Source organism: Notothenia rossii (assembly GCF_949606895.1).
Source record: "Notothenia rossii genome assembly, chromosome: 10".
NCBI classification, from domain to species: Eukaryota; Metazoa; Chordata; class Actinopteri; order Perciformes; family Nototheniidae; genus Notothenia; species Notothenia rossii.
In genome coordinates, this window is record NC_136908.1 from 60,059,425 (window position 1) to 60,083,945 (window position 24,521).

The window sequence follows — 24,521 nt, forward strand, 5'->3', positions numbered from 1 at the left end:
CAAACTCACATTGGTTTCTCATACAGCATCTCTGTATAGTATGTGTATTCACTCTCTGTCCTACACGGCTTGTTGGAGCTCCTGCCCCCCCCCCCCCCCCCCCCCCCGTTGAGCCCAGTGGCCGTCTGCGAGACACAGCGAAAAGATAAAAACAACAAATAAAGACAACAAATAGTGAAAGATATACATCATAATTTCCCTGGACCAAAGTTTATTTCTTCAAAAACTGTAATTATTAAATGAATTAAAAGCAGCAGGCATATAACATACTGAGAGGCCAAAGCAGGTACCGATATACTTATATATATATTAATTGATTAATTGGCTTATCGTTTGTGCTGTGCATAACATATATATATATTTGTGTGTGTTGCACTTATTTGTGGCTATTTGTTGTGGTGGTTCTGACTCTAATTTAGAAGATCGTTTGAAGAAATAATGGATTTTTCTTTGGCCTTGAGGAAGATAATAAGTATTTATGTCAACTATGTCAATGAAAAAAAGCACAACAGACACAGATAGGATTTCCTGATGTGTTTGGTTTGGTTTGTCTCACTTCTCTCTCCCTCTGCATCCTATTTTTCATCATCATCATCATCTTTATTTAAGAGACTCTTGGTCCATTATTACAAGACATACAACACTCAAATAGAAATTAAAAAGGCAGTTGTACCAATGTTTCCACAGAGGTGACTGGTATCGTGCAGCACTGAGACACAGATTTGAAAGCAGCAAATGAGCTCAACATTTGATTTGCATTCGTGCACTCGCAGCACTACGAGTGTGTACTTCAGTATCAGTCACCTGAGGTAGTGTCGGAATGTTGCCATGCCTTTAGGTAACTACAGTGTGAAACAGTATACTAACAAAACCTCTTCAACTTGTTTCAGGTAGTGTCCATTTACACAAAAGTGCTACAAAGAATTTCGATGCTGCAGATGGATCTTTACCAAACATGAAGGTAAGACATCTCACTCTCTTGGTTGCTAAGCAACATCGTTATGGGGAAATGCAAGTCTGCGTCCAAATGGTTGGAAGATAAGGAGGAAGGACAATCAATACTGTATATAGTCAAAGTGAGGTAAAGTGTGTCGCCAAGGTAACCGGTTAAAACTCAAAGTGGCGATGAGGTCTTAAAATGTAGGAAAGGGTCTTAAAGAAGGTCTTAAAAGGTCTTACATCTGACTTCAGGATTCCTGCAGATACCCTGAGTAACATATCGTGCAAGACATGTATCATCTTCTTCAAAGTTCATCTGTTGTCCTTTACGTCTGATAAGACTGATGAGGAAGTAACTCTATTTCCATGACAGAGAAGTTTTGAACCTGTCCATTAAGAAAGATCCGCATGGACACATTGTACAGCGTTGTTTAAATGTATGCAAATAATCTGCTGCTGCTTTGCCTTCATGCTTATCCAAAGAATCAGTGCGTGTGTTTTCACATTTAGCACGACATCAAACATCATGTGTGACTTTTGAACAGTGTTGGCTTTAAAGGTTATGGACTCCTAAAGTGACGAAAACAATGGTTTGATTTATTTTGCAATCTGATAAATTGTGAAGTTAGAGGGTATTTTTGTCCTAAGCCATTTAATAAAGTGCGTTGACATGTATTTCAATAACTGATTAAGACAATGAAAGCATTTGTTAACAATTGATTGGAAGTTAAGGTAAAGCATAAGCATTATATTTATTTATAAACTCCATATAATCTATCTGGCTTTGTGAGTTAGCTCTTATGGGCCTCCATGGACTTTGATAACCCGCATATATTTTAGATAACTTAACAAGGAATCTTAAAAACCTTTTGATAAGTTAATTATTAAACAATCATGTGGACTTTTTGACTGTAATCCCATACAAATGTTAAAGGTCACCTATTATGCAAAATCCATTTCTTCATGTATCTTCTACATCAACATGTATCCCCTCTTCTTCATGTCTCTTCTACATCAACATGTGTCCCCTCTTCTTCATGTCTCTTCTACATCAACATGTGTCCCCTCTTCTTCATGTCTCTCCTACATCAACATGTGTCCCCTCTTCTTCATGTCTCTTCTACATCAACATGTATCCCCTCTTCTTCATGTCTCTCCTACATCAACATGTGTCCCCTCTTCTTCATGTCTCTTCTACATCAACATGTGTCCCCTCTTCTTCATGTCTCTACTACATCAACATGTGTCCCCTCTTCTTCATGTCTCTTCTACATCAACATGTGTCCCCTCTTCTTCATGTCTCTTCTACATCAACATGTGTCCCCTCTTCTTCATGTCTCTTCTACATCAACATGTGTCCCCTCTTCTTCATGTCTCTTCTACATCAACATGTGTCCCCTCTTCTTCATGTCTCTTCTACATCAACATGTGTCCCCTCTTCTTCATGTCTCTTCTACATCAACATGTGTCCCCTCTTCTTCATGTCTCTTCTACATCAACATGTGTCCCCTCTTCTTCATGTCTCTTCTACATCAACATGTGTCCCCTCTTCTTCATGTCTCTTCTACATCAGCATGTGTCCCCTCTTCTTCATGTCTCTTCTACATCAACATGTGTCCCCTCTTCTTCATGTCTCTTCTACATCAACATGTGTCCCTCTTCTTCATGTCTCTTCTACATCAACATGTGTCCCCTCTTCTTCATGTCTCTTCTACATCAACATGTGTCCCCTCTTCTTCATGTCTCTTCTACATCAACATGTGTCCCCTCTTCTTCATGTCTCTTCTACATCAGCATGTGTCCCCTCTTCTTCATGTCTCTTCTACATCAACATGTGTCCCCTCTTCTTCATGTCTCTTCTACATCAACATGTGTCCCCTCGTCTACATGTCTCTTCTACATCAACATGTGTCCCCTCTTCTCCATGTCTCTTCTACATCAACATGTGTCCCCTCTGTGCAAAGAGACTCTGAAAGTTTCAGGAACAAAGATTCTCTCTCTTTTTGATCCATTTCTATAAAAACCTGTCTGAAAATGAGCTGATCAGATTGTGGCCACTTTATGATGTCATAACGATTTTTTGGCTTCTGTAACCATTAGCCAATCAGCAACCAAGGTAACAGCTCGCGGGCAGCTTTTCAGTAGCTCGCGGGTTCACTGACTGTAGAAAAAATCCGACGACAATAAATGCACCCGAATCAGTCCGTGTTGCTGCGGCTCAGACACACATTATGTTTTTAAAAAATACTCGCGTTAGCACCATGCCAGGTTTTTGGTGGATTTAATCGAGTCTTGGATTGCAGAGTATGAATGTCCTCTTGCTATTTCCCGTTGATAAATACGTGTGTGTAAAGTTTGGGAAGGCTGGAGGAAAGCTTCCGCGATCACCGTCTCCTCTCGGTTCCTCCAAACCCCGCCCCCTCCTGAACATAATGAGTTACAGGCTGATAGTAACCCGATAGAAACGTTATTATTCACTTAATCACTGATTGTGATATTATGAAGCTAATTAATCTCATACATTCATGGGATTTAAGTAACAGTAAGACAGAGAATGTAAGTGTGCACCCACATGCAGTATTTTTGTTTTTATATGCTGTTGTAAATACTCCCGTTGTCTGCTGCGTTCAGACTCGAGTCCTGTGTGTGATGCCACATTCAGGAGGAACTTCAGTGTCCTTTTTTTAACAGAAAACCGTAGCTAGAAGCTGCAGCTAGACCGCAGAAGTATTGTTTTTTGGTTTTTGAGGATGGAAAAATTTCACACACAGATATAGGGAGGCTGGACCTATACAATTTATTTATTATGGTTTATAATTACATGTCAAGAAGAAGAAGAAGATGGCTGAACTGTCCAGTGTCAATCCTGTGGAGATGGAAGTTATAAATCTCCAAAATCATGTTCAGCTTAACCCTTGTGCCCTCCTCGAAGTTTCATCCTTTCGACACCTTCGTGGCAAAATGTACACGCCCCAAAAAACTGCTATTAAATCATCATTCATCAATATCTTTTTCAACTTTTTTTTTTTTTTCATGAATCACTTAAACAACTTCTAACGTACTCAAAACTACCAAACATTACATCATTTTCAGGATTTTAACCCTTTCAATGCCTGTTTCATTATTCGAATTATCTCATTATTTATGACAAAAAATAAATAAAAATTAAAACATTTCAATATAATAATTAGTAGGCAGATGGAACTTTGGTGGTTATTAGAGTCTTGGATGTGTCAAAGATTATTTGGAGGCAGCCTTTCAGTTACGATCGTTAACATCAGTGGGCCACAGCAAATGATGATGAGAAGCTAAACTATCTATTAATTATGTCAATGACAGGGAGTGTGATTATTGAAAAAGGTTGTTAGCGGTCTTGTTAGTGTTCAAAGAAGAATGACAACACTGTAGATCACCAACATTTTGGTTATCAACAAAATTGATTTGACAGCATTATTATTCTTTACGCAGTATCAGATACTACCTCTGGACACCTTCGTGGCAAAAATGTACACGCCCCAAACAACTGCTACTAAATCATCATACATCAAAAAAATTCATGAATCACTTAAGTCTCGGAAAAACTCACAACATTTCTGGAGCCTTGTAGACCCAGAAAACGATAAGAACATTCACCAAGCAGCACTGGAAATAAATGTCTGCTTTATTTGGCTCTACTTTGTGAAGCAGCTTTTTCTGACATGAATGTCACGAAATCTAAATACAGAACAAGACCGACTGATGACCATTTAAATGACTCTATTAGAGTGAACCTAAGTGGGTCCAGCAGACCCCTCTATGGTGGACTCCATGCAGCGCCAGTCATCTCACTGACTGTGAAAAAGAGTATATGCACTTATTTTACACATGTGCCATAAGATGCTTGTGATTAAGGCGATGTACTTACTATGTGGGCCATAATAAGAAGTGAGACATTGTCGTTTTCTTGGACCTTGATGTGAAGTTAAGATTTTTCACACGCTTTGGGTATTGCAATTTCACACGTGTACAAAAGTAGCTTAATTCAACTGATGAGTGCCATGTGAATAAATGTAAGCGATGTGATGCAAGTAGCTCTTGGCCACTTTCATTTTTTCAAAGTAGCTCTCAGATGAAGAAAGGTTGGAGAGCCCTGATCTAAAGTAACAGACAGAGAATCAGCACTTTTGAAACAGGGCTGAAACAGAGGGGATTATGGGTAATGCTGCAATGATCTGTTTGGGGTTTGGAGCCAATCAGAGACATGTTCTGTATATATCTGAGACCTGTGATATATCGATGAAAAACAGTATAATAGGGGACCTTTAAAGTTCACCTTGTGTTTCCCTCACAGGTAAACGGATGGGGTCCCACTTACCGCTCCCTATCGAGCCACAATGTGCGGAGACCCTCCAGGAGGGTGGAAGTTTCCCCCCCGCCCAGCCTAGGGTTACCTCGTTTCAACTCCAGCACCCTCCGTTACGGGACCTACACCCACCCGGGGCCAAATCCCTCCCGCAGGGCAGGGATGGGCTTCTCTCACGGGTCCGAATCCTTCCGCCAATATGCCTTCTCAGAAGCACCTCTTCGTGTGGTTCGTCCAATCACGGCTTCTTCTGCTCAGGGAACGTTCCGGCACAGATCCATCAGACAGGGGGGGCCACAGCCTGTGTTTCAGCAGGGTATATGGGAGGATGGAGAATATGGATGGAGCCAAAACCCCGTCAGACAGGACCAGCACACTGTGGGGACCCAGCCTCAGGACGGGGGGCTCTCCTGGCTGGCTCGGGTCAGGAAGGACGGGCTGGGGCTCCGCAGACTGAACTCATACCCCGCCTCCCTCACCAGCGTGGACATGGGGAGACAGATGGAGGTGGATCTGCCCATTCAGCAGAAACACGCAAAGACCGTCAGGACAGTGTAAGACCACATGTGTTCACCTATCTTATTGCAGGACACTATCAGAGATGGCAAAAGTACTCTTTACTCAAGTAGAAGTACAGATACTCGTGTTTAAAAATACTCTGGTGAAAGTTGAAGTACTGACTAAACTTCTTTACTCGAGTCAAAGTAAAGAGGCTTTGAAATGTCCTTCAGTAAAAAGTACCCATAACTAGCAGCTGTTTTAAAGAGTACCTGACCTCCCTTTATATTAATAGAACAATAATGTCATTGTTAGCTAATGAATGTTTCCATGGTGACCAACGGCAACATGACAACGTTTCCATTGGTCCCTCTTCTTTAGAGAAGACCAGGAAATGATGGATACACGGATCGTGTTCAAATCAATAGGCACGCAATGACTCTAAATAATAATGATCACGCCACCAAACACACATTCAGACTAAAGGAGTTAGTCAACATAGTGTTCAACATGTAAGAAGTAGAAAGTACAGGTATTTTTGTTCAACATGTAAGAAGTAGAAAGTACAGGTATTTGAGTTCAACATGTAAGAAGTAGAAAGTACAGGTATTTGAGTTCAACATGTAAGAAGTAGAAAGTACAGGTATTTGTGTTCAACATATAAGAAGTAGAAACTAAAAAGTCTGTTATAGCAGGTTGAACCTCCAGCCTAACATGTGTGTAGTGAAGCCCACACCTTAACATGTGTTTGCATTGTGCTTCCTCACACAGGAAGTCAGAGAGGCCTCCAGAGATGACGTTGGAGCGGGCCGTGAACCTGCTGAGTCAGGAGGATAATGAGGAGACGCTGATCAGTGCAGCCGGACACATCCAGAACCAATGTTTCAAGAGCGCTGAGGCCAGGAAGATGGTATGTTTGATCATATGCATGGTGTGGGATCATTACAGTGATTCAAAATAGAATATGCCGAAAGATAAACATGTGAAACCCATCTTAGATTATCACATGAGAGATATCACTCTGATTCGTTCGTAGTTGAAAGTGTTTTTTCTGTGGTAGTAATTGCATTATTTAGCCTCTGTGCTTCTGTTGGTTGTTTAAATGAACCAATGTCTCACCGAGTGTTTGCATCAAATACTGTTCCTTGTTTTGAGGAACCTAAAGGGATGTAACGTTTCTCATTGGTTGTCTTTTCTTCGAATGAGATTAAACGAAAGCTGACAGTCTTTTTGTTATTGCACAACAACTTAAAGGTCCCATGTCATGGCCATTTCTACTGATCATAATTCCATTGTTGAGGTCTACTAGAATAGATTTACATTGTGCAATTTTCCAAAACTCACATTGGTTTGTCATACAGCATCTGTGTATGGTATGTGTATTCACTCTCTGTCCTAAACGGCTTGTTGGAGCTCCTGCCCCCCTCCCCCCTGTGAGCCCAGTGTGCTCTGATTGGTCGGGACGTTGCGAGGCTCGCCACTGTGAGGAGTGGACAGGCTTCCGGGTCGGCGATACAGCGAGAACAAGCGAAACTCATCCTGAGCACACACAAACACTCACAGCCGAAGTAAAAACAAGTGTGGCTTGATATTGAGTACGTTTATAACGCTGTGAGAATGGATCTGCGGAGAGCATTTCTCCGCGATCCCAACTTGTGTATTACCAGCGTTCAGGGAGCTCTATGCAAGTCAATGGGACTCCCTGTTAGTTAGCCAAGGGATCCTGGTGTGGGAGGGGCTCCAAGGATTGGTCCATTCGGTCCAATCCGGTCATTTGTTGTCGATTTGGGTGTTCACACGTCACAGAAACCAGGAAGTAAACAATGGAAAAAGAGAAATGTCCAACGAGGCGTTCTGGGGCAGCATAGACAGGTCTTTTCTGTGTTAGAGTTTTACTTGCTACAGGGTGTACTTTGAGGGTTAGTGACTCTGCAGACCGTTTACATTCATAAAAAGCTTCATAACACACAAGGGGACGGGTGATAACCAGAAAAGCATGACATGTGACCTTTAACTTAAAAAAAACAGGATGAGGTAGTATAAAGGAAACAAACTAAATAGGCAATTTGACCCTGGTCTAAGACTCAATAAAACTAGCTCTAAAAAACGAACAGTACTCCAGGCCTAGACATAAAAAATCACACTCAAAGACCTCCCCGAGACTCTTTGAATGTCTATGGCTTTAGAAGAGATTTAAGCTCTCCATGTTGTTGATATATCTCACGCCTCTCTGTCCCGAATTATCTTTAAATCAGTAATCCATTTTGTTTCCAGGTGTACTATCTGCGTGGGATAGGAAAGCTCCTGCAGCTGCTGAACCACGACCACGAGGAGGTGCAGCGCCTCGCCGCAGGAGCGCTGCGAAACGTCGTCTACCAGAGCAGCGAGAACAAGATGGAGGTGAAGGAGAGCAACGGGCTGAACTCCGTCCTGCAGACGCTGAAGAGCAGCCGGGATCTGGAGACCAGGCAGCAGCTGACCGGTCAGTGGTTGATATGGGATTGCTGCTCACACCTGCACTTACTTTCTTTACTGTTAGTGGCTTCTTTTGCTTCTTCACATCCCACCCATTGTTGGCCACTGCTTTAAAAAGATCATTGGAAACAGCACAGTTATTGCTGCACTGGTGAGAAATGTATTTTGTGTAGCATCAACAGTTATGACTCTAAGTGGTGCCAATATTGGAAAAAGATTGCTCAACATATTATACATGTTAACCCAATTTACATTTGAAAAACTCTCCTGTTGTGTCCTCTCTTCTGAGTAACGGCCCGTCCACACAGCGGCGTGCGTTGAAAGCTTCACCATTCACTTTGAATGGGGTGACGTCACTTTTCGCCGAACTGCATTGTGGGAAGCGAAGGGGAGCTTTGCTGGCAAAAGTTGAGCAATGTTCAACTTTTGAATCCTCTTCAGAAGCGTCAGCCAATCGAATCATATGCCAGTACAAGCTCTAGCCAATCAAACCGCGTGCTTGTGTGTCAGGGGCGGGAGATTCATGTGATTGGTTGTTGGTCGAGTTTCAGACACGCCCGCTGGCAAGCTTCAACGCACGCCGCCGTGTGGACGGGCCGTAAAGTGTTACTGAACTTCTGTCAAGTGAGTCTCAGCCGAGTCATTAAGGACTTACCATTTGTGCTGAGTAATGTGTGTTACATAGTGATGTCATAGTGTTACAGAGGTAAATAAAGGAGTCCAATGGAGGCGTTTCAGGCAGGGGGGGTGGGGGTGTGTGGGAGATAAACTAGCCTTCACAGACCATTGACACAAATCCATATAACACACTGCAGGAAAGGGGAAACACCATAAAACATAATAGTGCCCCTTTAAACTTATTATTATGTTTCAACAAATGTCTTTAATAAAGTGTATTGCCATCTCCCTCCCAGGGCTCTTGTGGAACCTCTCCTCTCACGACCTCCTGAAGGAGCGTCTCTCCAGAGGAGGGTCCCTCTCCGTCCTCACTCACTCCGTTCTGGTTCCAAGCTCCGGCATTTTTGAAGGAGAAAACCCAAAAGACGAGCTGCTGGCCGACGCCGACGCTTTCCACAACACCACCGGCTGCCTGCGGTGAGTTCCTTTTTTGTTATCCTGAAACAAGATACTCCGGCAGCTTCTGCAGAGAGGATGAATAGATTTGAGTAAACAGACACCTCCTCTGGTGTCAGATATGCAGCTCAGACCACGCTGAATATAGCATTTCTACAAAAGGATTCACAACTTTGATCATTGTAAATGTATATTGTATGTTGACACACATTTAGTTAAAAGAAAAACAAATATGCATTTAAATAATTTAGTTTTTGGGGGAAGGGGTGGGATTAAATAAGTGTAGACTTCTTCCCACCCCTTTTCAGGTAAGTAGGCAGATCATTTGTTTATATATCACGACATTAAATATTAGTCAATTTATGGAACATGTCGGAAACAAAACATACAACAATTATAATAATGCTTTAAAAAAAAATCTATGATAATAATTATAACAAAAAAAGGCAAAACAAAAACGTTCAAGGTACAAAAAAACAAATCAATTCTCAAATAGTCTCCGTCATGTTCAACAGGGGCAAGAAGAAGCTTAAAAACATTCTGGTCCGTCCATTTTTCTTAAAATAAAAGATTAGGTCATCGTCATCAGCATCCGTGATATTGGATTCTTTGTTTTAAACAAGTCATTTTTTTTGTACAAAACAACCAAAAATAAATAACTTTTACAATGACAAGAAATAACAAGTATGAGTTCACAGGTCCTGCTCAAATAAAGGATGTTGTCTCTTAAAGAACAATTAGACCCTCCAGACAAACGCGGGCTAAAATCCTTGATTATGCGATTAGTTGCGAAAAAGAATAGATTTTTTTTTAAATATTGGGCTGTCTTATTTATTCTCTCTCACACACAACCTGCCACTAACGTTAAACCCCTTTCCTATTCAATTAAACACATTCAATGTTTGTTTATTGTAAAAGCAATTGGGCTATTTTAATCTCTCTCTCTCTCTCTCTCAATCACTCACTCACTCACTCACTCACTCACTCACTCACTCACTCACACACACACACACATACACACACACACTTCTCCGCCTCATTCTGTTTTCATTTACTCGTTCGTTATCTGACCAGCTTCAATCTTGTAGGCTACTCACTTCGTTTCTTGTAGCCCTCGAAAGGGTTTTGGAGGTCGATGCCTCGGTGAACTCGGGTTGTTTGGCTTTCTTGTCCGCAGCAGCAGAAAGCATTTTCGAATGTTTGAATGAATCAAAGTGGGTCGTCACCGTAGATTTTCTCTAAGATTTATGCTCCAACACACAGTTGCACGGTGTGCAGAATAGTTTCCCCCCACTTCCGTGAAAGACATCGGGGTACTGCTTTGCCCGGTCTTTAGCAGAAATGTTTGTCGGTAAATGAGATGGATCAGATGTTTTCCTCTTGGTGTTTTATCTCTCGTGTGAGTTCCACACGTTCACTCTACGGTGTTGTTTACCTTCTGTGATGCGCGAGCTGATCACGTCGCGTCATCATCATCACTACTTCACGTCAAGACGAGTTAACTTTTTTTCCCTCAACTTTGTGTGGAAAAATGCGGGGATTATCCGCTCTTTTAAAAATCTGCGCCATTTTGCTGATTATGCGGTAAATTCTGCGATCGCAGAACCATGTTTTTCTGGAGGGTCTAAACAATGGATGATCGTGTTGAATAAATGTAGTTTACAATCTGTCAGCAGTGAAACAGACGTGCAGTGTAACCCGAGTTTTGTCACTGCATCCTTAGGAATGACTTGATGATATCAAAGTAGGGTAAGAGTTGACAGATTGCATAACCGCAGTAATATAAAAATAATATAATAACATTACGATACAGTATCAGCTGAGCTGTGAGTCAACAGTCTCTCAACATAGACTGTTATCCTCCCTTATCTGAGTCTTGCTGTAATAAGAAATAAGACATACTGACTGTTTTGCTGCAGAACGAACTATCGCTGTGTTTGACTTAGGGTGAATGTTGTTGGAAAATATATATATAAAATAGCTTAGAGAAGAAAACAGGACAGCTACGTGTTGATAGAAATATCCAAGTGTGCAATCGTGCAGAATGTTAGCATCATGTTAGCATCATAGCTACCATGCACAATCATGGTGCTAACCCAAAGATGAATTAGTATTATAGGAAGAAATAAGACATTTGATCTGATTGGTCTGTAATCTTCACATGTGGTGGCATACCCTTACTTTGGGGAGGTGTCTATCAGTACAACTTGGACAATTTGAGATCACATTGAAGTCAATATATGTAGAAACTAACATTGTGTTTATTGGATCTCTTGTCTTAATAAATGTGAACCTGTTGATGGCGCAGGGGGAAACGTCATCATGATACATCAAGCTACCATTGATACAAAATATTAACGTCCTACGATGTATTATAATCCACCAAGGGGATTTTAATTAGCTAACAGTACAAATAATGTGTTGGTATACTGTACAGGTATGCAACTGTTCCAACTGTTAAATCATTAAAAAACTGTGTCAAGCATTCAATTACCTTCCCAGCGTAGTAGCTTGTGATATTTGCAATTTCTTCCTCATTAGCCACAAATAACTAGTTCAGTTTCCACTAACTACCGCATCAAATAAAGCCTGAATAAACGCTGCTTTCTCATGAAGCATAGCGACCAAAACATATGATCCCAATCCTATCTTTATACAACATCATGGCATTGTGTGGAACTACAATTGATCTCCTGGTGTCTCACGTTGTGTATCATGTTGTGTATCACGTTGTGTATCATGTTGTTGAGACACACAGTGAGTCTGTGTACGAAGCAGCAGATGAAGGAGATTCAAAAGAGGAAACTGAATAATTCATGCACTCCTCGCCGGCCTCATGTTATCGAGTTCTCCTCTTCATGTTCTCTATCCTTTCCAGGTCCCTGCGGATGATAAAAATGATGAGTTTCTCTCCGGTTTATATTATATTACTGCGCAAATAACCTGTTTCGGGACACAGAATAACAATCCGTGTATTTATTTTCCTCTGGAAGTTGGATATCATTCATTCAAATCCACTGACTTCTTGCAATTCTGGTCTGACAGAAACAGACTTTTATTGGCTCTCTGTCATGTGGGTATTCTTTAATGGGTCAGTGGGTGTGTGATTGAAACACACACACACACACACACACACACACACACACACACACACCCACACACACCATGTATATTTCACTTCAGGGGACATTACATTGACTTACATGCATTTCCTGGAGACTTATCCTAACCTTAACCATAACCAACACATGCCTAACCAAGTCTTCAGCCTAAAATTAATAATTGGGGGACCTCCATTTTTTCCACACACACACACACACACACACTTACACACACACACACACACACACACACACACACACACACACACACACACACACACACACACACACACACACACACACACTTACACTTCTTGCAATTCTGGCCTGACAGAAACAGACTTTTATTGGCTCTCTGTCAAATGGGTATTCTTTAATGGGTCAGTGTGTGTGTGATTGAACACACACACACACACACACACACACACACACACACACACACACACACACACACACACACACACACACACACACACACACACACACACACACACACACACACACACACACACACACACACACACACACGTCACATGACCTCGATTGTTTTTCTGTCTGTTTCCAGGAATCTGAGCTCTGCCGGTCCCGACGGCAGGAAGGCGATGAGAGAATGTGAGAATCTGATCGACTCTCTGGTCTACTACATCCGGGGGGCGGTGGCTGACTACAAGACGGACGACAAGGTGAAAGGATGTGCTATATACAGGACTGTCTCAGAAAATTAGAATATTGTGATAAAGTTCTTTATTTTCTGTAATGCAATTAAAAAAACAAAAATGTCATACATTCTGGATTCATTACAAATCAACTGAAATATTGCAAGCCTTTTATTATTTTAATATTGCTGATTATGGCATACAGCTTAAGAAAACTCAAAAATCCTATCTCAAAAAATTAGAATAGTTCCTCAGACCAAGTAAAAAAAAAAGATTTATAACAGCAAAACACAATCAAACATTTGAAAATGTTCATTAATGCACTCAGTACTTGGTTGGGAATCCTTTTGCACGGATTACTGCATCAATGCGGCGTGGCATGGAGGCAATCAGCCTGTGGCATTGCTGAGGTGTTATGGATGCCCAGGATGCTTCAATAGCGGCCTTTAGCTCATTAGCATTGTTGGGTCTGGTGTCTTTCAGCTTCTTCTTCACAATACCCCACATATTCTCTATGGGGTTCAGGTCAGGGGAATTTGCAGGGGAATTTGCAGGCCAATCGAGGACAGTAATGCCATGGTCAGTACACCAGTTACTGGTGGTTTTGGCACTGTGGGCAGGTGCCAGATCATGCTGGAAAATGAATTCCTCATCTCCATAGAGCTTTTCAGCAGACGGAAGCATGTAGTGCTCTAAAATCTCTTGGTACACAGCTGCATTTACTCTGGGCTTGATGAAACACAGTGGACCAACACCAGCAGCTGACATGGCTCCCCAAACCATCGCTGACTGTGGGAACTTCACACTGGATTTCAAGCAACTTGGATTTTGCTCCTCTCCAGCCTTTCTCCAGACTCTGGCGCCTTGACTTCCAAATGAAATACAAAACTTGCTTTCGTCTGAAAAGAGGACTTTGGACCACTGTGCAACTGTCCAGTGCTTCTTTTCCTTAGCCCAAGTCAGACGACTCTTCCGTTGTCTTGAGTTCAGAAGTGGCTTGACCATGGGAATACGGCTATTGTAGCCCATTTCCCGGACACGTCTGTGAACAGTGACTTTTGATACCTGGACTCCAGCTTCAGTCCACTGTCTTTGAAGCTCCCCCAAATTCTGGAAGCGACTCTTCTTCACAATGCTGTTAAGGCTGCGGTCATCTCTCTTGGTTGTGCAGCGTTTCCTGCCACATTTCCCCCTTCCAACAGACTTTTTGTGGATGTGCTTTGAAACTGCACTCTGTGAACAGCTTGCTCTTTGAGACATTTCTTTTTGTGTCTTACCCTCCTGATGGAGGGTGTCAATGACGGTCCTCTGGACAGCAGTCAGATCAGCAGTCTTCCCCATACTTGTGATTTAGTTTACTGAACCAAGCTGAGTGTTTTTCAAGGCTCAGGAAACCCTTGCAGGTGTTTCGAGTTAATTAGACGATTCAAGTGATTCGTTGAACACCCTACTAGTATACTTTTTCATGATATTCTAATATTTAGAGATAGGATATTTGAGTTTTCTTAAGCTGTATGCCATAATCAGCAATATTAAAATAATAAAAGGCTTGCAATATTTCAGTTGATTTGTAATGAATCCAGAATGTATGACATTTTTGTTTTTTTAATTGCATCACAGAAAATAAAGAACTTTATCACAATATTCTAATTTTCTGAGACAGTCCTGTATATCCATTTGTTGATGCATACACAACCGCATTTTAATAATAAAGATGTGTTCGTATAGTACCTTTCCTTCGCCATGTGCTTTCAATTCACAAATTGCCACACATTAAAACATTTCTTTGGAAACATGCAGCAGTTTAAGAGACACAAGGAGGTAAAATATATATATATATAAATATATATATACTGTTTATTTACCTACATACTTATTATTTATCTACATGTCTGCTCTTCAGTCCACAGAGAACTGCGTCTGCATCCTGCACAACCTGTCCTATCAGATGGAGGCCGAGCTCCCTCAGAAGATCACAGATATCACAGAGTCTCATCAAAACTTGACTCCGAGGGAAACAGCTGTCGGCTGCTTCGCTTATCGCAGCGCTAAGATCCCACAGGTAATCCCTCCAGAGCCTAATCCTGTTGACTATACATGCGATGTTCTTGCAGTGTGATATTTAAGAGCAGTATTGCGTGCAGGTTTAATCAGCCATACAACTTGCTCTTTAGAAGGCAATCATATTTAGTGGGAGAGGAACATCAGAGAGCTTTTCATGTGCTTCTGTGTCAGCACTTGACGTGCTTTTAGTGTTGCTATTTTTGAAATGACTATCAGAGAGAGTCACTGGGATTCATGTTAGAATTAGATTTTTTTTTTTTTATTTCCAATGTGTAAAACAATAATACAAAAAATTATAATTAAATGAAACATGATAATTATAATAATGTACAAACTTAAGCAGTATCAAATTGATAAACAAAAATATTATTGACTTACAAATGATATTTAAACAAATGATCTGCCTACTTACCTGAAAAGGGGTGGGAAGAAGTTTACACTTATTTAATCTAGGGCTGCTCAATTAATCGTATTTTAATCGTATTTTAATCGTATTTTAATCGCGATTACGATTATGGCTTGCAACGATTACGAAAACAACGTAATCGAAATAAAACGATTTTATTTTTTTGTATTATTATTTATTTATTTTTTGGGGTTTTTCAGTTGAATTATACTTAAAGTTCAGGGTAATCAACTGTTAAAAAAATACTGTTAAAATGTAAAAAAAAATATTAAAAAAAATTCTCCAATAAATGGATGTTTTCAAAGTCAATGAATAATCGCATTTAATAATCACAATTACAATTATTTACCCAAATAACCGAGATTATGATTTTTGCCATAATCGAGCAGCCCTAATTTAATCCCACCCCTTCTCCCAAAAACTAAATTATTTATTTACATTTTTTTTTTTCTTTTAACTAAATGTATGTCAATATATATATATATATATATTCGCAAAATAAATAATTATAATAGGAAGGCTTATATATATACATTTAAATTTTTTTAATTTTATGCATGCTTCTTAGGTAACATTAAGCTGGCTCTTTTCTCCTGTAACAACGTACATGTCCCCTCTGTGGGACTAATAAAGGGATTCTGAGCTCATCCAGTGTTTGTTCCCAGGATCTGGAGCGAGAGTGGCCGCTCCTGAAGGAGAAGCCTAACCCTCGGGGGGTGGAGTGGCTGTGGAGCGCCATCACGGTCCGCATGTACCTGTCTCTGATGGCCCGCAGCGTGAGGACCGGCACGCAGGAGGCGGCTCTCGGGGCGCTGCAGAACATCACCGCCGGCAGCGGGGCGGTAAGAAAGAAACAAATTTAGAGTTAAATCTGTTAACAGGAAAGAATATGAAGCCTTATTCCCTCTGTGCTCTGCTATTGAGACGTGTTAGGTGGGTCGTACATGTCCGATACATTTAGTGAGAAATATCCTGTGTTAGTATTTTATTAACCTGGACTCTGATATATGGGACTCTGCAGAGGGGTGAATCCATCGCCTTCACTATCGTCCAGCGGGAAAATGGCCTCCAGCACGTGAAGAGGATGTTGGAGGAGGGAGAGAACGATGTGAAGAGGACGGCTCTGTCTGTCGTTAAAAACCTCTCGCGATACCAGGAGCTGCACCCCGAGATCGGTAACTGGTCGCAACAAAATACACGACATACTTCAACTTAACTTAAGAGTTCATTCTTCATAATTTAGCACCCCAAAGTTTCATTTTTGAAATGTATAGTATGGGTCCCCAGCACATAGAAACTGCCGGATGCTAACAATTAGCATAAGTTGCATTAAGTAGCTTATGCAGACAATAGCAACAAAATGTCTTGGCCCATTTGGACAATTTATGCTGTGGTTTTGGAGGTTATTGAGGATGTTGAGTCAATTTCTGACATTTTCAGGATCAAAAATGGCAGTTTTGAGTCCCCTGAAACTTTAAAATCTGCCCAAAATGTATCAGAATTAGCCCGCAGAGAGTACTAATATGGCCTCTTGCTGCTTAAAACTGCCATTTTGGATCCTGAACATTTTTTAAATGGATTTGGCATCCTCAATAACCTCCTAAGCCTTCAGAATGTGCTACTTAATGCAACTTAGGCTATTTGTGCAAATTGCCCAACATATGCAAGTCAGGCAATATCAGGCAGTTTCTATGTGCTGGAGACCAGTACTATACATTTCAATCTTAAGACGTTGGGGTACTCTACATTTCTAGGTTCACAGCAGGAGCTGGAAACTAGACTAATTCCTCTCCTCCTCCTGAAGTGAAGCAGGTGTTGTCGGAGGTGGTGGAGATGTTACCGAGCGACGACACCGGCAGCGATCTGCCCACCGAGGTGACGACCACGCTCTGTAACACCCTGCTCAATCTGAGCCAGAGCGACATGCAGAACGTCAGAGCCATCTTCAACCAGGGAGCGCTGCCCAACATCATCAACATCAGCAGCAAGGACAACGGGTCAGTAACACTCCTCGTGATATAAAACTGAATCATTGAAATGTGAAAACTAAATACTTATTTGGGAGTGTAGCTGCGAGGAAAGCAATCACAAAGAAACGGCTCAAACCAAACAGCCCATCTATAGATGATTGGTACGATATCATTTATGAAATCTTTGTCATGGAAAGAATAACCTTCTCTATGAGGCTCCAGGAACTTACATGTGAGGACATTTGGGAGAAATGGAAAGCGCGTATTTGGTTTGAGTGAAGCAGGCACGACCCGAATGCAGAATAAACAGAAAAAATACCTTTATTTTAAGGTTTTTAAGGAACAAACAAAACACTAACACGAGAACACAGTCAAAGACTAACAATGAACCAACAATGACAGACAGAAAAACCAGAACTTAAATACACACAAGACTAATCACACAAACAAGACACAGGTGAGGAGGGAGGAGAAAACCCAGGGGCACCAGGTGAACACAATCGGGTAATCAGGTAGGAGGGAGAACAGACAGAAAGCAACAGGCAAGACAGGAGGTGAACACTTTTCAAAATAAAACAGGAAACCAAAGACAGAAAAAGACAAGACACAACACAGAAACTGTTTGAATCTTTTATTTAATGATCTATACTGTCAATGTGTTGTATTGAAAAGAAAACACCCCATGTTCTTGTGAGCTTATTGTGGTTGTTTTGTCAAGAAAAATAAAAAAAGACGGACCACTCAGTAAAACAATTTAACTACATATGTATATGTACACTGAAGTTGAAATGTGATCCAAAAAAAACGTAATCATTTACAGCACTAAATGAATGTGATGGCACTCTTATTTGTTAGGTACCTTTTTAAGAAATGATACATCCAGAAGCATCTGACGTGTAGTTTTTTTTTTAAAAACATAAATTCAATCAATTAATACATTTTAAAGGTGGGGTAGGTAATTTTGGAGAAACCGGCTCGAGTGCGCTAGAATTTGAAAATACACAGCCGGAAGAAATCTGCCACTTCCTCACAGAGCCCCTCCTCCAACACACACGAACGCGCACCTGACCAATTAGGGCACGAGATAAGTTTGTGCACAGATGGAAGGCTGACAGGCAGGTAGGCCATCCAGTTACTTTAGCCGGGCCGGCTCAGATGATTGGTGGTGCTTTTTACAGCATCACGGCTTCAACAGGTGATATGTTTTTATAGATTTATTGTCAAAACACTTCAGATATTCATTGCTATCGGGATGTTAAGAGCATTCCATGGAATATAACAAAAAGTGTATCTCAAGCCGGTTTCTCAAACTTACCCACCCCACCTTTAAATGTGACATGTTATAGATTCCAGTGAATCCAGATCAATTCCAGATCACATGACTTGGACTGGAGTCAGGTCTTAGTCATCCTTATCGACATGAGAAAAAGAACATTTGCATTTTCAAAAATTGGTGAAGAGCACATTAAGATATATTTAGGATTTAATACATCAAGTGTTGTGTTCGGGACTTCACTTGGGACTTGTCAATCTTACATTTTGACCTGTAAGTCATGTCTTTGATCCCGTCAGTTTTTACTAAGGAGTCGACTTTGGACTCCTCAGTCTTGACTTTTCCAATATGACTTTGGATTTGTCAGGTTTTTACTTGAGACTTGCCTGATTGCAAACACTTGAGACTTACTTTTAACTTGCAAAACAATGTCTCGGTCCTACCTCTTGGGAAAACAAATCTAACCTGTTAATTTTCTAGTTATGGACCAACGAGAGCGGGCCAGGCAGCGTGCGTCCTGCTGCACAGCATGTGGAAATACAGCGATCTGCACGGGGCCTTCAGGAAGGTGAGTTTTTATCATTGTTTATAAGGCTCATATTAGAAGCTTTTAATAAACACTTTTGGTTTTTGCTCGAGTTAGATAAAGCAATTAGTTGTTAGTCTTTTCTGTATAACATAACTTAACTTTGATATTTTGTGAGTAGTGTCCTAAAGTATATCTGCTTTTTATATATCAACTACAGTCTGTCATTTGCTTTATAAGAGCCTGTTATCAGTAATTCAGGCCTGTTCTTATCCCAGTGTCTTCTTCTTATAACCACTAGAGGGCACCAAAGTTAAACACATTAAAATTGGCTTTCAGAGCGTCTGCACTGCAGTGACCGTTTATAGACTTCGGCCCAATCCCAAACCACGCCCTACACCCTGCCCCTACACACTCCCCCTACGTAGTGCCACGCGCAACTCAACGACGCTCCCTCCTGTCAGATGGAGGGAGTAAATACAGCGGCAAGCTTTGGGACAAACTCCCCTCTATCCGGCAGAAACAGGAAATGCGGTAACCGTAACAACGGTTTCAAATCAGCATCTCTTTGACAAAACATTAAAATTAATAACTAAAATAAAACTCCAAACATCTTTAATAGTGTTACTTTTTTGTAAAGCTCTTTTAGTGTTAAACCTGATGTTTACAAGCTTCTTAGTTTTTGCAACAGTCTGTAAATATACATCACTTTATAATAAAATGCACACATTTACCTTTTTCTAGACTAAACACAGGTACGATCCTAAGTTAAAAACATATGAGGTTATCATGAGGTTATTAACATCGCAGTTTATCAGTGGATGTTTGCTGGAACTACTTGTTAACAGCTTGTTTCCTGACAGACACACACAGCGTTGAGTCCGGACAGGTAGAGACCGGTCTCCAGTCAGCGCCGATGCAGACTCGGGCTGCCTTCCGTCTTCCGAGTCACTTGCTTCAGAAGCGAGGCAAGAATCCTCCCTAGCCTCGGAAAACGAAGAATGGTGGAACAGGCTAACAGGTGTGCCGGTGTGCGTCATATGCGAGGCCCCGCCTTAAATGGAGCGCGATTTCCGCCAAAGATTTGGAAATTGGTCCGTAAGCAAAGCATTGTGGGGATTTTAAGACCGCGGAGTCTACACATGTGCAGCCTCGAAATTTCTCGCTACGAAGTACGCCGGCCTCGGTAGATTCCCAAGTATGCTGGATATTGGAACAGTCCTTCGGCGGCACTCGATGAAGTATGCTTGAAATAGTGGCTCTGGAGCATCCTTCCTCGACATTGAGAAACATCCTCGCTGTTTGATGGCTTGATAGCCCACTCCCCCTCCACACCGCTCCACACTCGTTGGTTTGGAACAGCACTTAATGTGGCGGCCCCTCCGCGCAAACGGAGGGGTAGTGTGTAGGGTGTAGGGCGTGGTTTGGGATTGGGCCATAGTGTCAATAATCAACACTTTGTTTTCACAGTGTGGCTACAGGAAATCAGATTTCATCAATTCAAGAACAACAAAGGCTGTGAACTCCAAGAAATCTTAAGCTCCTGCCTCGTCTGATCCCTATAACTGACACTAAATGCACTGCTACTGATATAATGGACTGCCCCATGTCTTTATTTACTCTAAAGATCCCATGAAACAGATTTAAAACTGTACATTTAATAGTTTTTGTTAGTGTTTTTGTTATTTTAAGTTAGCTGATGGACAAACAACATGCTCTATTTAAATGATGGATAACAGATCGAGACATAGTTCTGTTTGTCGGCCACTTTCACGGTCAGAAAAAACGATATTGAATGAAGTGTAAAGAGTTTCTCTATGTTTGTGTTGTTTAATGTAGTGGCAGCTAAAGAGTCGACAATACTGATTTGTGTGTTTTGTTTATTTCAGGACTTTAGGCGTGATGTAATCAGACAAAGAACCACAAAGAAAATATTGAAATAATCACACTGAACTGTTGTATAAATGTATATAGAATGTATTTTTAGATAGTCGTTTCCCAATGTAATGCACAACAAGCTGATTTCATGCTGTCTGACTTGAGTAAACGTTGTTAAAGAAGCCCTATTTTGCTTTTTGATGTGTTCCCTTTCCTGTAGTGTTTCTGTGCATGTAAATGGTCTCCAAAGACTAAAATCCCTCCAGATGGGGTTTTTCTCCTTTGTTTACTTCCATGATAGTGACATCACTTTGTAACACTAGCCTTCTATTGGCTAGCGCTCCAACACATTGTACGTGATAGGCTAAGAGGTGGGACATCACTAAGGGGTTGACCAATCACAACAGAGCCGGCCAGCTAACCAATCAGAGCAGACTGGGCTCTGGCTTCAGACAGAGGGTGAAAAGAGGTGCTGCAGCACAGGCAGTATGAGAACAATAAATAACTTTTTGAACATTGGAGACTGATATAAACCTGAACATCAGCAGGAGAGGACTCTTTAAAGTAGAAACACTACAAACTGATATACACCTGAACATCAGCAGGAGAGGACTCTTTAAAGTAGAGACACTACATACTGATATACACCTGAACATCAGCAGGAGAGGACTCTTTAAAGTAGAGACACTACATACTGATATACACCTGAACATCAGCAGGAGAGGACTCTTTAAAGTAGAGACACTACATACTGATATACACCTGAACATCAGCAGGAGAGGACTCTTTAAAGTAGAGACACTACATACTGATATACACCTGAACATCAGCAGGAGAGGACTCTTTAAAGTAGAGACACTACATACTGATATACACCTGAACATCAGCAGGAGAGGACTCTTTAAAGTAGAGACACTACCTACTGATATACACCTGAACATCAGCAGGAGAGGACTCTTTAAAGTAGAGACACTACATATTGATATACACCTGAACATCAGCAGGAGAGGACTCTTTAAAGTAGAGACACTACATACTGATATACACCTGAACATCAGCAGGAGAGCACTCTTTAAAGCAGAGACACTACATGCTGATAAACACCTGAACATCAGCAGGAGAGGACTCTTTAAAGTAGAGACACTACATACTGATATACACCTGAACATCAGCAGGAGAGGACTCTTTAAAGTAGAGACACTACAGACTGATATACACCTGAACATCAGCAGGAGAGGACTCTTTAAAGTAGAGACAATACATACTGATATACACCTGAACATCAGCAGGAGAGGACTCTTTAAAGTAGAGACAATACATACTGATATACACCTGAACATCAGCAGGAGAGGACTCTTTAAAGTAGAGACACTACATACTGATATACACCTGAACATCAGCAGGAGAGGACTCTTTAAAGTAGAGACACTACATACTGATATACACCTGAACATCAGCAGGAGAGGACTCTTTAAAGTAGAGACACTACATACTGATATACACCTGAACATCAGCAGGAGAGGACTCTTTAAAGTAGAGACACTACATACTGATATACACCTGAACATCAGCAGGAGAGGACTCTTTAAAGTAGAGACACTACATACTGATATACACCTGAACATCAGCAGGAGAGGACTCTTTAAAGTAGAGACACTACACACTGATATGAACCTGGAACTTAGTATAATAGGGCCTCTTTAATAGATTACAATTTTTTAAATGATACTTTTCTGTTTTGCAAAGTGATACATTGTAAATATCCCCTTGTGCTTAAGTACAGTTAATAACATGAACATGTCAGTTTGAGAAAAGGTTTGCTCAGATACTTTTTATTTAAAAAATCACAAATTCCCCCAGATCCACTCTGTCTAATGAAACAAATCCCAACTGGGATATCTAGTAAGGCGGTGGCTGAATTTTCTAAATGAAATTAACGCAGCATGCAATTACAGCTCTGTATCAGTGGCTCTTATGTATCTTTAGAAAGAAAATAGCTTTTTTCCCCGGTCTTGTTGAGCTTTAAAGTTGTATACAGTTATGAGGGCATCTTAAATGGTCCTTACTATACGTGTGTCCCTATGAAGACAGACAATGCTAAGTAAATCACAAAGAAATACATAAATATATCTACTTTTCAGATTTGATTGGCTTGATTGGCTTGGTTGTTAATATATCCTGCAGACGGCAGTGGTGTTGCATGACCACAACCTATAGAATAAATTGGTTTTTTCTCTGGCCTTGTTGAGCTTTAAAGTTGTGTTCTGTATCTAGAAGTGCATTTTATATGATCCTTACTATGTGTGCATCCCTTATGAGACAGAAAATAAAGTAAATCACAAAGAAATTCATTTAAAAGTCATTTAAAAAAGGAAAATACAAGTTTTGTTAATACTTCCTGCAGAGGGCAGTGGTGTTGCATGATCACAACCTCCTCAATAAGGAGTGGAGACTAGGTTGAGTTTTGATCTGTGAATGGTCCCCTACTTTGTTCCCTTCATCTCCATAAACCATCCGACGTTTCAAAGTGGTTCAGCCCTCAGAATAAAACCCGAGCATTTCGAGGAACAAAACGTAATATTCTCCTCCATTTCACAAACTTTGTGAACTATTTGGTTCGGTTTTCAAGCCTTGGTTTGGGCACGATCGGAGAAAATTAATTAAAATCCCTGAAGAAGCTAAAGCCTTTAAACAATAGCCTTCTTGTCTCTCTCCACATTACTCAGATTTCTTACCAGAACAGCATCGCTCTCTTTAATGGATATCATTGGGTGAGCAGTGTAAAGACAAAAGCATCATGGGATTAATCGATCAAACTAACGTACAGAGTAATTATGTCGTTGAAAATCTTAGGTCACAGGCTTCTCCAACAATGCAACACAATAATACAGATAAGCAGACAATATCAAAACAATATTAAAATATACTATATTAAAAGTAATACAAAAAGTGAGAAAAAAAAAGAAGTGGAATAGTGCAATACGAATCTATATTCAAGTTATTGGAATGATGTATGAAATAATAATTACTAAGTAGGAGATGAATGTTATGAAATTGTTTCAGCAGTTCAGTTGTTTAACAGTCTTATTGCCTGCGGGATGAAATGTATTAGGTTAGTTGAAAGCAATAATATTAAGTTACAGGCTCAACTTAATATTATTGCTTTCAACTAACCTAATACATTTATATATGACATGTGTTGACATAATACATTTAATTAAAGTAAGTGTTTCAGTCTTTCCAGTGTACTTTATCTGTCAGTTCCTCTCTCTGTGTGTGAGGGATTATCTCCCCTGGACCCTGGAGACCAACATAGAAC

The 24,521-nt window shown here is 40.7% G+C and overlaps 1 protein-coding gene across 1 annotated transcript in view; it reads left to right on the plus strand.

The window, feature by feature from the left end:
- The window catches only part of pkp2 (plakophilin 2), a 23,561-nt gene extending 2,177 nt beyond the window's left edge, over positions 1 to 21,384 (plus strand). Inside the window, exons 2-13 of the mRNA XM_079656577.1 lie at positions 891 to 961; positions 5,270 to 5,835; positions 6,551 to 6,689; positions 8,054 to 8,261; positions 9,169 to 9,349; positions 12,995 to 13,112; positions 14,989 to 15,147; positions 16,221 to 16,397; positions 16,577 to 16,730; positions 17,360 to 17,552; positions 19,279 to 19,366; positions 20,795 to 21,384. Of these exons, the coding sequence (XP_079512703.1) occupies positions 891 to 961; positions 5,270 to 5,835; positions 6,551 to 6,689; positions 8,054 to 8,261; positions 9,169 to 9,349; positions 12,995 to 13,112; positions 14,989 to 15,147; positions 16,221 to 16,397; positions 16,577 to 16,730; positions 17,360 to 17,552; positions 19,279 to 19,366; positions 20,795 to 20,863 (2,123 nt within the window). The 3' untranslated portion in view covers positions 20,864 to 21,384. The remainder of the gene's footprint in view (positions 1 to 890; positions 962 to 5,269; positions 5,836 to 6,550; positions 6,690 to 8,053; positions 8,262 to 9,168; positions 9,350 to 12,994; positions 13,113 to 14,988; positions 15,148 to 16,220; positions 16,398 to 16,576; positions 16,731 to 17,359; positions 17,553 to 19,278; positions 19,367 to 20,794) is intronic.
- The last annotated feature ends 3,137 nt before the right edge of the window (positions 21,385 to 24,521 follow it).